At 56.5% G+C, this 12,313-nt stretch overlaps 1 protein-coding gene across 1 annotated transcript in view; it reads left to right on the plus strand.

Annotated features, from left to right (window-relative positions):
• The window catches only part of ASAP2 (ArfGAP with SH3 domain, ankyrin repeat and PH domain 2), a 119,146-nt gene that overhangs the window by 92,619 nt on the left and 14,214 nt on the right, over positions 1–12,313 (plus strand). The window contains 5 exon segments of the mRNA XM_048505976.1: positions 3,862–3,947; positions 4,079–4,194; positions 5,135–5,202; positions 6,514–6,627; positions 10,174–10,426. Of these exon segments, the coding sequence (XP_048361933.1) occupies positions 3,862–3,947; positions 4,079–4,194; positions 5,135–5,202; positions 6,514–6,627; positions 10,174–10,426 (637 nt within the window).

Genomic DNA, 12,313 nt, shown 5'->3' on the forward strand with positions numbered 1-12,313 from the left:
CCCCCACCCCCCCCCCCCCCCACCCCCCCCCCCCCCCACCCCCCCCCCCCCCCACCCCCCCCCCCCCCCACCCCCCCCCCCCCCCACCCCCCCCCCCCCCCACCCCCCCCCCCCCCCACCCCCCCCCCCCCCCACCCCCCCCCCCCCCCACCCCCCCCCCCCCCCACCCCCCCCCCCCCCCACCCCCCCCCCCCCCCACCCCCCCCCCCCCCCACCCCCCCCCCCCCCCACCCCCCCCCCCCCCCACCCCCCCCCCCCCCCACCCCCCCCCCCCCCCACCCCCCCCCCCCCCCACCCCCCCCCCCCCCCACCCCCCCCCCCCCCCACCCCCCCCCCCCCCCACCCCCCCCCCCCCCCACCCCCCCCCCCCCCCACCCCCCCCCCCCCCCACCCCCCCCCCCCCCCACCCCCCCCCCCCCCCACCCCCCCCCCCCCCCACCCCCCCCCCCCCCCACCCCCCCCCCCCCCCACCCCCCCCCCCCCCCACCCCCCCCCCCCCCCACCCCCCCCCCCCCCCACCCCCCCCCCCCCCCACCCCCCCCCCCCCCCACCCCCCCCCCCCCCCACCCCCCCCCCCCCCCACCCCCCCCCCCCCCCACCCCCCCCCCCCCCCACCCCCCCCCCCCCCCACCCCCCCCCCCCCCCACCCCCCCCCCCCCCCACCCCCCCCCCCCCCCACCCCCCCCCCCCCCCACCCCCCCCCCCCCCCACCCCCCCCCCCCCCCACCCCCCCCCCCCCCCACCCCCCCCCCCCCCCACCCCCCCCCCCCCCCACCCCCCCCCCCCCCCACCCCCCCCCCCCCCCACCCCCCCCCCCCCCCACCCCCCCCCCCCCCCACCCCCCCCCCCCCCCACCCCCCCCCCCCCCCACCCCCCCCCCCCCCCACCCCCCCCCCCCCCCACCCCCCCCCCCCCCCACCCCCCCCCCCCCCCACCCCCCCCCCCCCCCACCCCCCCCCCCCCCCACCCCCCCCCCCCCCCACCCCCCCCCCCCCCCACCCCCCCCCCCCCCCACCCCCCCCCCCCCCCACCCCCCCCCCCCCCCACCCCCCCCCCCCCCCACCCCCCCCCCCCCCCACCCCCCCCCCCCCCCACCCCCCCCCCCCCCCACCCCCCCCCCCCCCCACCCCCCCCCCCCCCCACCCCCCCCCCCCCCCACCCCCCCCCCCCCCCACCCCCCCCCCCCCCCACCCCCCCCCCCCCCCACCCCCCCCCCCCCCCACCCCCCCCCCCCCCCACCCCCCCCCCCCCCCACCCCCCCCCCCCCCCACCCCCCCCCCCCCCCACCCCCCCCCCCCCCCACCCCCCCCCCCCCCCACCCCCCCCCCCCCCCACCCCCCCCCCCCCCCACCCCCCCCCCCCCCCACCCCCCCCCCCCCCCACCCCCCCCCCCCCCCACCCCCCCCCCCCCCCACCCCCCCCCCCCCCCACCCCCCCCCCCCCCCACCCCCCCCCCCCCCCACCCCCCCCCCCCCCCACCCCCCCCCCCCCCCACCCCCCCCCCCCCCCACCCCCCCCCCCCCCCACCCCCCCCCCCCCCCACCCCCCCCCCCCCCCACCCCCCCCCCCCCCCACCCCCCCCCCCCCCCACCCCCCCCCCCCCCCACCCCCCCCCCCCCCCACCCCCCCCCCCCCCCACCCCCCCCCCCCCCCACCCCCCCCCCCCCCCACCCCCCCCCCCCCCCACCCCCCCCCCCCCCCACCCCCCCCCCCCCCCACCCCCCCCCCCCCCCACCCCCCCCCCCCCCCACCCCCCCCCCCCCCCACCCCCCCCCCCCCCCACCCCCCCCCCCCCCCACCCCCCCCCCCCCCCACCCCCCCCCCCCCCCACCCCCCCCCCCCCCCACCCCCCCCCCCCCCCACCCCCCCCCCCCCCCACCCCCCCCCCCCCCCACCCCCCCCCCCCCCCACCCCCCCCCCCCCCCACCCCCCCCCCCCCCCACCCCCCCCCCCCCCCACCCCCCCCCCCCCCCACCCCCCCCCCCCCCCACCCCCCCCCCCCCCCACCCCCCCCCCCCCCCACCCCCCCCCCCCCCCACCCCCCCCCCCCCCCACCCCCCCCCCCCCCCACCCCCCCCCCCCCCCACCCCCCCCCCCCCCCACCCCCCCCCCCCCCCACCCCCCCCCCCCCCCACCCCCCCCCCCCCCCACCCCCCCCCCCCCCCACCCCCCCCCCCCCCCACCCCCCCCCCCCCCCACCCCCCCCCCCCCCCACCCCCCCCCCCCCCCACCCCCCCCCCCCCCCACCCCCCCCCCCCCCCACCCCCCCCCCCCCCCACCCCCCCCCCCCCCCACCCCCCCCCCCCCCCACCCCCCCCCCCCCCCACCCCCCCCCCCCCCCACCCCCCCCCCCCCCCACCCCCCCCCCCCCCCACCCCCCCCCCCCCCCACCCCCCCCCCCCCCCACCCCCCCCCCCCCCCACCCCCCCCCCCCCCCACCCCCCCCCCCCCCCACCCCCCCCCCCCCCCACCCCCCCCCCCCCCCACCCCCCCCCCCCCCCACCCCCCCCCCCCCCCACCCCCCCCCCCCCCCACCCCCCCCCCCCCCCACCCCCCCCCCCCCCCACCCCCCCCCCCCCCCACCCCCCCCCCCCCCCACCCCCCCCCCCCCCCACCCCCCCCCCCCCCCACCCCCCCCCCCCCCCACCCCCCCCCCCCCCCACCCCCCCCCCCCCCCACCCCCCCCCCCCCCCACCCCCCCCCCCCCCCACCCCCCCCCCCCCCCACCCCCCCCCCCCCCCACCCCCCCCCCCCCCCACCCCCCCCCCCCCCCACCCCCCCCCCCCCCCACCCCCCCCCCCCCCCACCCCCCCCCCCCCCCACCCCCCCCCCCCCCCACCCCCCCCCCCCCCCACCCCCCCCCCCCCCCACCCCCCCCCCCCCCCACCCCCCCCCCCCCCCACCCCCCCCCCCCCCCACCCCCCCCCCCCCCCACCCCCCCCCCCCCCCACCCCCCCCCCCCCCCACCCCCCCCCCCCCCCACCCCCCCCCCCCCCCACCCCCCCCCCCCCCCACCCCCCCCCCCCCCCACCCCCCCCCCCCCCCACCCCCCCCCCCCCCCACCCCCCCCCCCCCCCACCCCCCCCCCCCCCCACCCCCCCCCCCCCCCACCCCCCCCCCCCCCCACCCCCCCCCCCCCCCACCCCCCCCCCCCCCCACCCCCCCCCCCCCCCACCCCCCCCCCCCCCCACCCCCCCCCCCCCCCACCCCCCCCCCCCCCCACCCCCCCCCCCCCCCACCCCCCCCCCCCCCCACCCCCCCCCCCCCCCACCCCCCCCCCCCCCCACCCCCCCCCCCCCCCACCCCCCCCCCCCCCCACCCCCCCCCCCCCCCACCCCCCCCCCCCCCCACCCCCCCCAGAACCTGCGGCTCTCCAGATGTTCAGGAACTACAATTCCCATCAGCCTCTGTCAGCATGGCCAATTGGCCATGCTGGTAGGGGCTGATGGGAATTGTAGTTCCTGAACATCTGGAGAGCCGCAGGTTCCCTACCCCTGATCTAGGATCTATAGCCATAGATCTAGTTGCCTCCCTGGCTAGTGCCCCGGCCCATAAAGCATTGCCCAGGTGATTTGTGAGGTGTCAACATTCTCCACAAGACGTAGAGAATTACTTTCTAAAGATCTTTGGCTGTCCTGTTCAGCTCAGGACTGCAGAGTGGTGCAGCATGCTCCTGTGTCTTTCTTTTTCCCAAGTGTGTGGGGGAGGGAATTTTTTTGGGTATTTTGGAGCTGCACATAATTGGAATAGGGTATAAATATGACAGTCTGCTTTTTGGAATTTGTTCCAAATTTGGCACTTTAAATATGTGATGTTTCCAAAATGACAAAAATAATTGTATGTGTATGAATCCATTTTCAGGAGCAAGATGAAACTGCCCTTCATCTTGCCGTAAGATCAGTGGACCGAACGTCGCTTCACATAGTTGATTTCTTGGTGCAGAACAGGTGAGTGGATCCATTTTCAAAACTATGCACACGTGATTTTGTAAACGTAATTTTGCAAGCATCTGATTTGCAGCAGACTTGAGAATTGGACCAGTATTAAACTAAGCCATTGCCTTTCCCTTTCTGTCCAGTGGAAACCTTGACAAGCAGACGTGTAAAGGCAGCACAGCTCTCCATTACTGCTGTTTGACAGATAACGTTGAATGCCTCAAACTACTGCTGAGAGGAAAAGCTTCCATCGAAATAGGTAGAAGGCAAAAGAGGACACCTCTACTTTTGACAGGCTTTCTGTGCTTAAGCTACTTGCAATATACGTTTTATTTGGTTAGTTAATTTGTATGCTGCGTCTTCAGAGCCCAAGATTATCATAAAAACAATGCTATAAGATCATCAAAACACATAAATTATCAATATTAAACAAGCCATAAAACAACCAGTGAGCTTACAAATGAAAACAACTTATGAAGGCTTACAATGAACTGTGAGTCTTTTCCTATGTAATATAGAATAGATTTTTTAAAAAATTTTGAAGGCAGTACCAGTAATGAAGATCCTTCAGAGATCCCCACTTGTCAGGGGAGAATGGTTTATAAGTAAAATAATTAAATTACATTAAATTAATACCCAGACTCACATTCTTCTATGCGATTTTCTCAGTTTCTGTGAGGTATTATTAAAAAGCAAATACTGAATTAGCCCAAGGAGGAGGGAAACTACCCCTGCTTAATATTGAACTGGAGCAAAAACTTCAACTAAACTGGGGGAATACGTTTGATATTCATTAAAGCTCCCTCCTCCCCCAATGAGGATGGCCCAGACAAACCCATTCTCATCAGATCTTAAAAGCTAAGAAGCGTTTGTCCTGGCAAATATTTGGATGGGAGACCTTCAAGGAATACCAGGGTCACTCTGCAGAGGCAAGCAATTGGAAACAACCCTGAAAATCTGTTGCCTTGAAAACCCTACACTGGGATGCCATAAGTCATTTGTGACTCGATGGCATTTTCCAGTACCAAAGCATTTTAAATTTTCACGAGACACACATTGTAAACTCTCCTGAAAATTGCTTCTGTTTTCACTAGATGGTACCTATTGCTCGCTTCGTTCTCTTCAGATTCCAAAGTTGCAGTAACATGAATTAAGGTTTCAAAAAAGAACATGACATTTCCCTGTCCTTTGATTTATAGCTAATGAAGCTGGAGAGACACCACTTGATATAGCTAAACGCTTAAAACATACACGCTGTGAAGAGCTGGTAAGTTCCCCCCCCCCCCCCCACAGTGTTCATAAAAGCAGAACTATACTTTTTATTGAGTTAACGTATTGTGAGGTTTCTATGTTATTTCATTAAGAATGATGGGAAAGTTTCATAAACAAAGAAATCTTTGTTTCCTTAGAGCAGGTGGTCTTAAACCCATGAATTAGGACTCACAGGTGAGTTAGGGTGGTGGACTCGCTCTACAGAGAGTCCATCATTTTCTGTGTTTTGTAAGCACCTAGTTATTTATTTAGTTTATTTTTATCCTGATTTTCTTTCCAGTGGGGACCCAAAGTGGCTTACAATAAATACAGTTTAAACAAATTATTTTATATAGAAACACACACACAAACAAAAAAGTCACAATATTCATATAATCTATAGCTGAGGAAAGATTGTAGCCTTTATGCTCCAGGATTAATTCTGGCTGCTAGAATCTACATTCCTTGACGTTCATTTATGGCTAGTGGAGCATCGAAATCATGGACTGGATCCTAACGTGGCTCTGCATGTATGGAAGGCACTTTTGCTATCATGACAAAGGATCTGGATTTTACCAGTTGAGCTGCAACCCATAGTTTGCCTAATGGCATCCCAACCCTCCAGGACTACTTTTTTATGGTGATGGGGGAGGGGAAGCCACAGAAATGGGGAAGGGTCAATTCCATGAGCAGAACTTTGCTCTTGACTCATATTTTTCCATGGGAAGATTTGTTGAGTACCTACTTTGTGTACACAAAGTAAGATATGGCATAGGGGACCTGTACCAAGAATGGGAATCAACAGAAATTCCCCATTCTTAGAAGAACTCGTGTAAAAGAAGAGAACTAATTTCTCTCAGTTTTCCCTCAAAACTCAGCCCCTGTGATGCACCCAGCTCTATAACTCAGAGTTCCCCTGATCTCCAGAAGTGGCTCTTTGAGGACACTTGGTTGACTGAGGAGGCTGTGAGAGAAGTTTGTTCTATGAGGTCATGCCAGTCATGGTTCATTCCAACACATGGTTTTTATATGTATTACATTTTACTTGGGAGACTATCCAGTCATACTGTTTCAGCAAAGGGTGTACCATGGAATTCCAGATGGGTCTCTTACCTTCCCAAGAATCCATGAGCTGACAGGAATTAGCCAGGTTTCTATTATCAATTCTAGAAGTGATAATTACCTTTTCTCAACTGCTGTGCAACCCTTCAGCATTATGTTGTGCTTGAAAGAGTGGGGAAGAAGTAGAGGAAAGAACCTGGTGTAAGAAATTGATATTTTGATGACATTCAGCTGCGCATCATAATGCCTAATTTTGGTTCCTCAGCTGACCCAGGCCTTGGCTGGAAGGCTTAATTCCCATGTCCATGTAGAATATGAATGGCGGCTATTACATGAAGACCTGGATGAAAGTGATGATGATGTGGATGAGAAGTTGCAGGTGAGTGACTGGAAAGTGTGGCTTTAAAGTGCCAGCTTTACAGGTTTCTGATTACTTAGATGAAAGGGAACATTTAATGAGACTACAGGAACACTCATCAGTAAGGCCACCCAATGGTATTTTTGTCTGTCTTTTCTGTTAGATCATCTCTCCAATGACTACTTTCTTTTGACTATAGTTTTGAGCTGATGAATTTTTGTTGTTGTCGTTTGTCTTTGTATTATAATTACTTCTCCATATTTGCATGTTAGTGACTAGATTTGTGGATAGTATGCCTTCTGTTTGCTAAAATCACGAAGTGTGTGGTTGATGCTCAGGACAGTGGTAATTTACTGCTGTATTACTGCCATACTGCACTAGTATTCTGGCTATACTTTGGGAGTGAATGGCTACTGCATAGTGTGAGGGATGGGCAAGACAGCCAGCATGGTGTAGTGGTTAAGAGTAGGTGGATTCTAATATGGAGAACCGAGTTTGAGTAGGTGGATTCTAATATGGAGAACCGAGTTTGATTCCCCACTCCTCCACATGAGTGGCAGAGACTTATCTGGTGAACCAGATGTGTTTCTGCACTCCTGCAATCCTGCTGGGTGACCTTGGGCTAGTCGAGGGGCGACCTTGGGCTAGTCCAATTGGCCATGGTGGCAGGGGCTGATGGGAATTGTAGTCCATGAACATCTGGAGAGCTGCAGGTTGCAGACCCCTGGGCTAGTCACAGTTCTTCGGAACTCTCTCAGCCCCACCTACCTCACAAGGTGTGGGGAGAGGAAGAGAAAGGAGCTTGTAAGCCACTTTCAGTCTCTTTTCAATCCAAACTCTTCTTCTTCAAGATTGCCTGGTACTACAGGGCAGAGCCAGTTAGGATTTACCTTTCATGGCAATTTTTAAACAGCTAGATTTTCCTCCAAAATGGTGTTGGTGGCCACAAGTGTGACCTGTGTCTGTTGTAGCATGTAGTTTGACCCTTGGAGAGGATAGATTCTGTGGTTGTATTCCTTATGGTTATCTATCCTGCATGGGGCAGAGGTCTGACCAGCAGTTTCTGTTTAAGCAGGATGCTGTATGGGATGCAATACTTCCAGCTCTATTAAGTGAAGTTGGCCAATTATTCAGTTCTGCTACCCAGCATATTGCTCAATAGTGAAGCTAGGAATAAAAAGGCATTTCACTGTTGCTTCTAGGCTACAGAGACTTGTGAAAAGAAGTTTAAGGGATATTTATGAGGAAACTAACTTGTTTGTTGCATGGAAGGCACAGTTGAATGTTCTTACTGCTTGGGTCATCTGGGGGCATACATAGAAAATGCTGGGGGGGGGGGGAGAATTGGGACTAATAAAAGGAAACATTTCTTCACACAACGTGTGATTGGTGTTTGGAATATGCTGCCACAGGAGGTGGTGATGGCCACTAACCTGGATAGCTTTAAAAGGGGCTTGGACAGATTTATGGAGGAGAAGTCAATCTATGGCTACCAATCTTGATCCTCCTTGATCTGAGATTACAAATGCCTAATAGACCAAGTGCTGGGGAGCAGCAGCAGCAGAAGGCCATTGCTTTCACCTCCTGCATGTGAGCTCCCAAAGGCATCTGGTGGGCCACTGTGAGTAGCAGAGTGCTGGACTAGATGGGCTGTGGTCTGATCCAGCAGGCTAATTCTTATGTTCTTATGTGAAAATTGTCTTTATAGCAAAATAGAGGTCAATTCCTCTGGACTTTCTAAAATCTCCAAAACGTTACATTTTGAACTGAGCCTTCAGCAAAAATTCTTAACAGAAATCAAAGTGATGTGAAAGACATCATACTAAAGTTACCCGATGATAGTGTTTGACTTTTAAAAAAATTACTTTTACTCCCTCTCTCTATATAAAGATATGGTGGTTTTGTTTTGATTTATTTCTATTATTACTGGGAATTTTTTTTAAAGTTCTGCTACTACTGGGAAGTTTTAAAAAATAAAGATTTGCTTCTCTGACTCCAGGCTAATTGATAGTACCTTCTCATTTTAAATGCATGTGTGGAAGATGTATAAAACACTTCCTTACTGTAGATTCCCCCCCCCTCCCCCAATCAGTGTTACATCTAACTTAACGGTGAGCCCATAGGGCCGTGGTGGTGAACCTTTGGCACTCCAGATGTTATGGACTACAATTCCCATCAGCCCCTTCCAGCATGGCCAATTGGGAATCGTAGTCTATAACATCTGGAGTGCCAAAAGTTCGCCACCACTGCCATAGGGTTTGCAAGACAAGAGATCTTAAGAGGTGGTTTGCCATTTCCTCCCCCCTCCCCGGGTGTCACAACCTTGGTGTTCCTCGGAGGTCTCCCAAATGCTAACAAGGGTTGACTCAACCTCCTTAGCTTCTGAGATCTGATGAGATCAGGCTAGCTTGGACTGTCCAGGTCAGGGTTTATTGTGGATAGACTTGCCTAAAATCGTTCCCTTAGTGGCTGTACAGAGGTTGGATCCTGCAGATTTATTCCGCTAAGAGGACTGCACATCAAGGGAAGGCTTCTTGCACTGAGGGAAGTGAAGGGCAACAAGTACATTTAGAATATATAATCCTGTCAAGCAGAGTAACGAGCAGAAATGTGGATTGTGCGGCACGTTAAATAAGAATAGTTATCTCTCAAAAGACCAGCTGTTTTGCCTCAGAAGTTCATAAACATGAAGAGAACTTTAACTGAGCGAGAGAGAAAAAATAAACAGTATATACAGAGGTGGGATCTAGCAGGTTCTCACAGGTTCCCGAGAGCAGTAATTATTTGTGTGTGCTGAGAGGGAGTTACTAATTGGTGGTTTTGCCACGTGATTTTTGCCTTAGTTACGCCCCTCCTCTCAGCAGTAGCGCGCAGAACTTGAAGCAGTCTAGCAGGAGGTGCACCAGCGTGCGTGGCAGCTTGCGCCTGCGTGCATTTGTTTCCCGCCCAAGGACCAGCACAGCGGCTGCGTCCTTGCCACAGCCCCGCCCAGGAATGCCCTGCCCCTGGAATGCCCCGCCCCACCCCACCCCGCCCCCATTGTGCCCCGCCCATCCCCATTGGCGCTACGCCACAGTTTGAATCCCACCACCATGGGAACTTGTTACTAAATTTTTGGGATTCCACCACTGAGTATATACATATCAACAAAGTATCACATATATATCATTACATTCATGGCTCATTGTTTGTTACAATTTGGTTTTGATAGTAAGCTTATACAGTATCTTTAGCCAAAGTCACTTTTACATAGCATTGGTTAGCAGTACACAAAGAAACCTCTTTTCTCTCAGTCAGTCAGGGAACAACAGAACTACCAATGGTTTTTTTAAACTGTCACCTTTAGAATGTTCATGCCGCTTCCCAGAATTCCCTGCTGCTTGTGCTGCTGCTGTATGCAAACAAGGCTGAAAATTCCAACAGGAAGTTGCTTATCTTTACTGGAATAAATATGGTCTTTTGCTGGTGTGTTGGACGTCTGTGGTTTTGTCTGTGTTTGAAGTGTCTTCAGTGCTCGAAACACATGCCCATGCCTCTCTTTCTCCATTCCTTTTTTTTCTTTTTAAGCAACCAAGCCCAAGTCGAAGAGAGGACAGGCCTGTCAGTTTCTACCAGCTAGGATCCGGCCAGCTTCAGCCAAACGTGGCATCTTTGGCAAGAGATGCTGCTAACATAGCCAAGGACAAGCAAAGGGGCTTTGTGCCAAGCCTCTTGCAGAATGAGACCTACGGAGCTATACTCAGCAGCAGCCCACCTTCCACCCAGACTCTGGCTTCAGTCACAAGCGCACCACCCCTGCCTCCCAGGAACGTTGGAAAAGGTACTAGATGCTGTAGAGATGCTGTTATGCTTCCTGGTTTCTAAACAGCAAAAACCATGTTTCTTCCATGTATTGTCGAAGGCTTTCACGGTCGGATTTAACTGGTTGTTGTGGGTTTCCCGGGCTATGTGGCTGTGGTCTGGTAGATCTTGTTCCTAACGTTTCACCTGCATCTGTGGCTGGCATCTTCAGAGGTGTATCACAGAGAGAAGTGTGTAACAGACTTCTCTCTGTGATACATCTCTGAAGATGCCAGCCACAGATGCAGGCGAAACATTAGGAACAAGATCTACCAGAACATGGCCACACAACCCGGAAAACCTACAACAACCATGATTCTTCCACTTTGTAGATTTGCTTTAGTTTTACAGCAACTTTGGTCCAGGTAAGTATTGGCACTGTACATAGATGTGATTTTTCTCCATTTAACTTGGGATGTACCTCTACTTTCTAGGGGGTTTTGGTATTTCTTTTTCGGGGGGGTGGGGGATGTGTATATTTAGACAAAGCACTTCTATTCAATAGTGTAAATCACTAGTGTAAATCATTCAATAGCGTAAATCAACATAAATGACTAAAGGAACATCATAATAGGACCAGCTGAAATCGTGAAATACCATCACTACACGGAGTGAGATCTTGCAACTCAATCCATAAATGGCAGAGACTTCCACTGGAGCAAAGAGTCTTGTCTGGCAGAAGGGGTATGTTCTGCCGTCAGAAGGCTCCACCATTATTAGAATGGAGTGTTGCAGACTATGTCATCTGTATTGTGTTATGTATCGTACCCAAACACGCCAGAAGCAAAATCAAGTTCTAGTTTAAAAAAACAATTATCGAAGTTGTATTTTTAGTAAATGTAATATTCTATTTGCCGAGTCCATCAAATAAGTGTTTATTGCTAAGGGAGCATGTTACAAGAGTTGAGGTTAGTCGAGCATTGCAAATTGAGACTAGCATGAATGCATCCCATTGGCATGTGAAAGATATAAGGACCAAACAGTAACCAACCAGCTACTCCCCTTGTGACTTGATTTTGTAGGCAGGTGTTGGTAAATTACATTATAAGATCTTTAATTTGTCTTATTAACACTGGAAGAGAGAGAGAGAGAGAGAGAGAGAGAGAGAGAGAGAGAGAGTGCATGCGCACGCACACACACCTTCTTATAACCATTCTGCTAATGTGTGTTTTATTCTGCTGGTCAGTGACCATAATAAAATTATTGACTGAATGAATATTGAACACTAGTCTACATTATTTACTTCAGTCTACATTATTTATTAAATTAATTTTATACTTGGAACTACATTCCATTAACAGTTCATCTTTTTGTCACTTCTACAAGTGCAAGTCAGGCTTCCACATGATCAACAAAGAGCTCTAAACTGGCAAACCTGAACTTTTAATTTTTAATCACATTGATTTCCATCATTGTTCCATTACTTCTTGCGACTTTTTGAAGGCTTGCATATTTAAATATATATGCGTATGTATGTTTGTGTGACCTAGAATTGAGGTAAAAAGTCTCCCTCTCACATGGAGTTAGATCCTAGGACTAACAAGTGCAGAAAGATCATGGAGGTGGATCTTTCACATTTTCCTTTTCCCAAAGCAACTCCTATTAGTCCGCAAAACTTTGTGGGCAAAATGACATGGAATTGGAGGTCTGCAGTGAGGAGGGAAACATTTACCCTCTTGCTGTTGTGTGGCTGGCTGGTTTGCTCTGCCAAGCTTCTAATCTGGAGAACCGGGTTTGATTCCCCATCCCTCTTCCTGAGTGATAGAGGTTTATCTGGTGAACCAGATGTGTTTCCGCACTACTACATTCCTGCTGGGTGAACTCGAGCTAGTCACAGTTCTTCAGAGCTCTCTCAGCCCCACCTACC

This window comes from Sphaerodactylus townsendi, linkage group LG01 (assembly GCF_021028975.2).
Source record: "Sphaerodactylus townsendi isolate TG3544 linkage group LG01, MPM_Stown_v2.3, whole genome shotgun sequence".
Taxonomy (NCBI): Eukaryota; Metazoa; Chordata; class Lepidosauria; order Squamata; family Sphaerodactylidae; genus Sphaerodactylus; species Sphaerodactylus townsendi.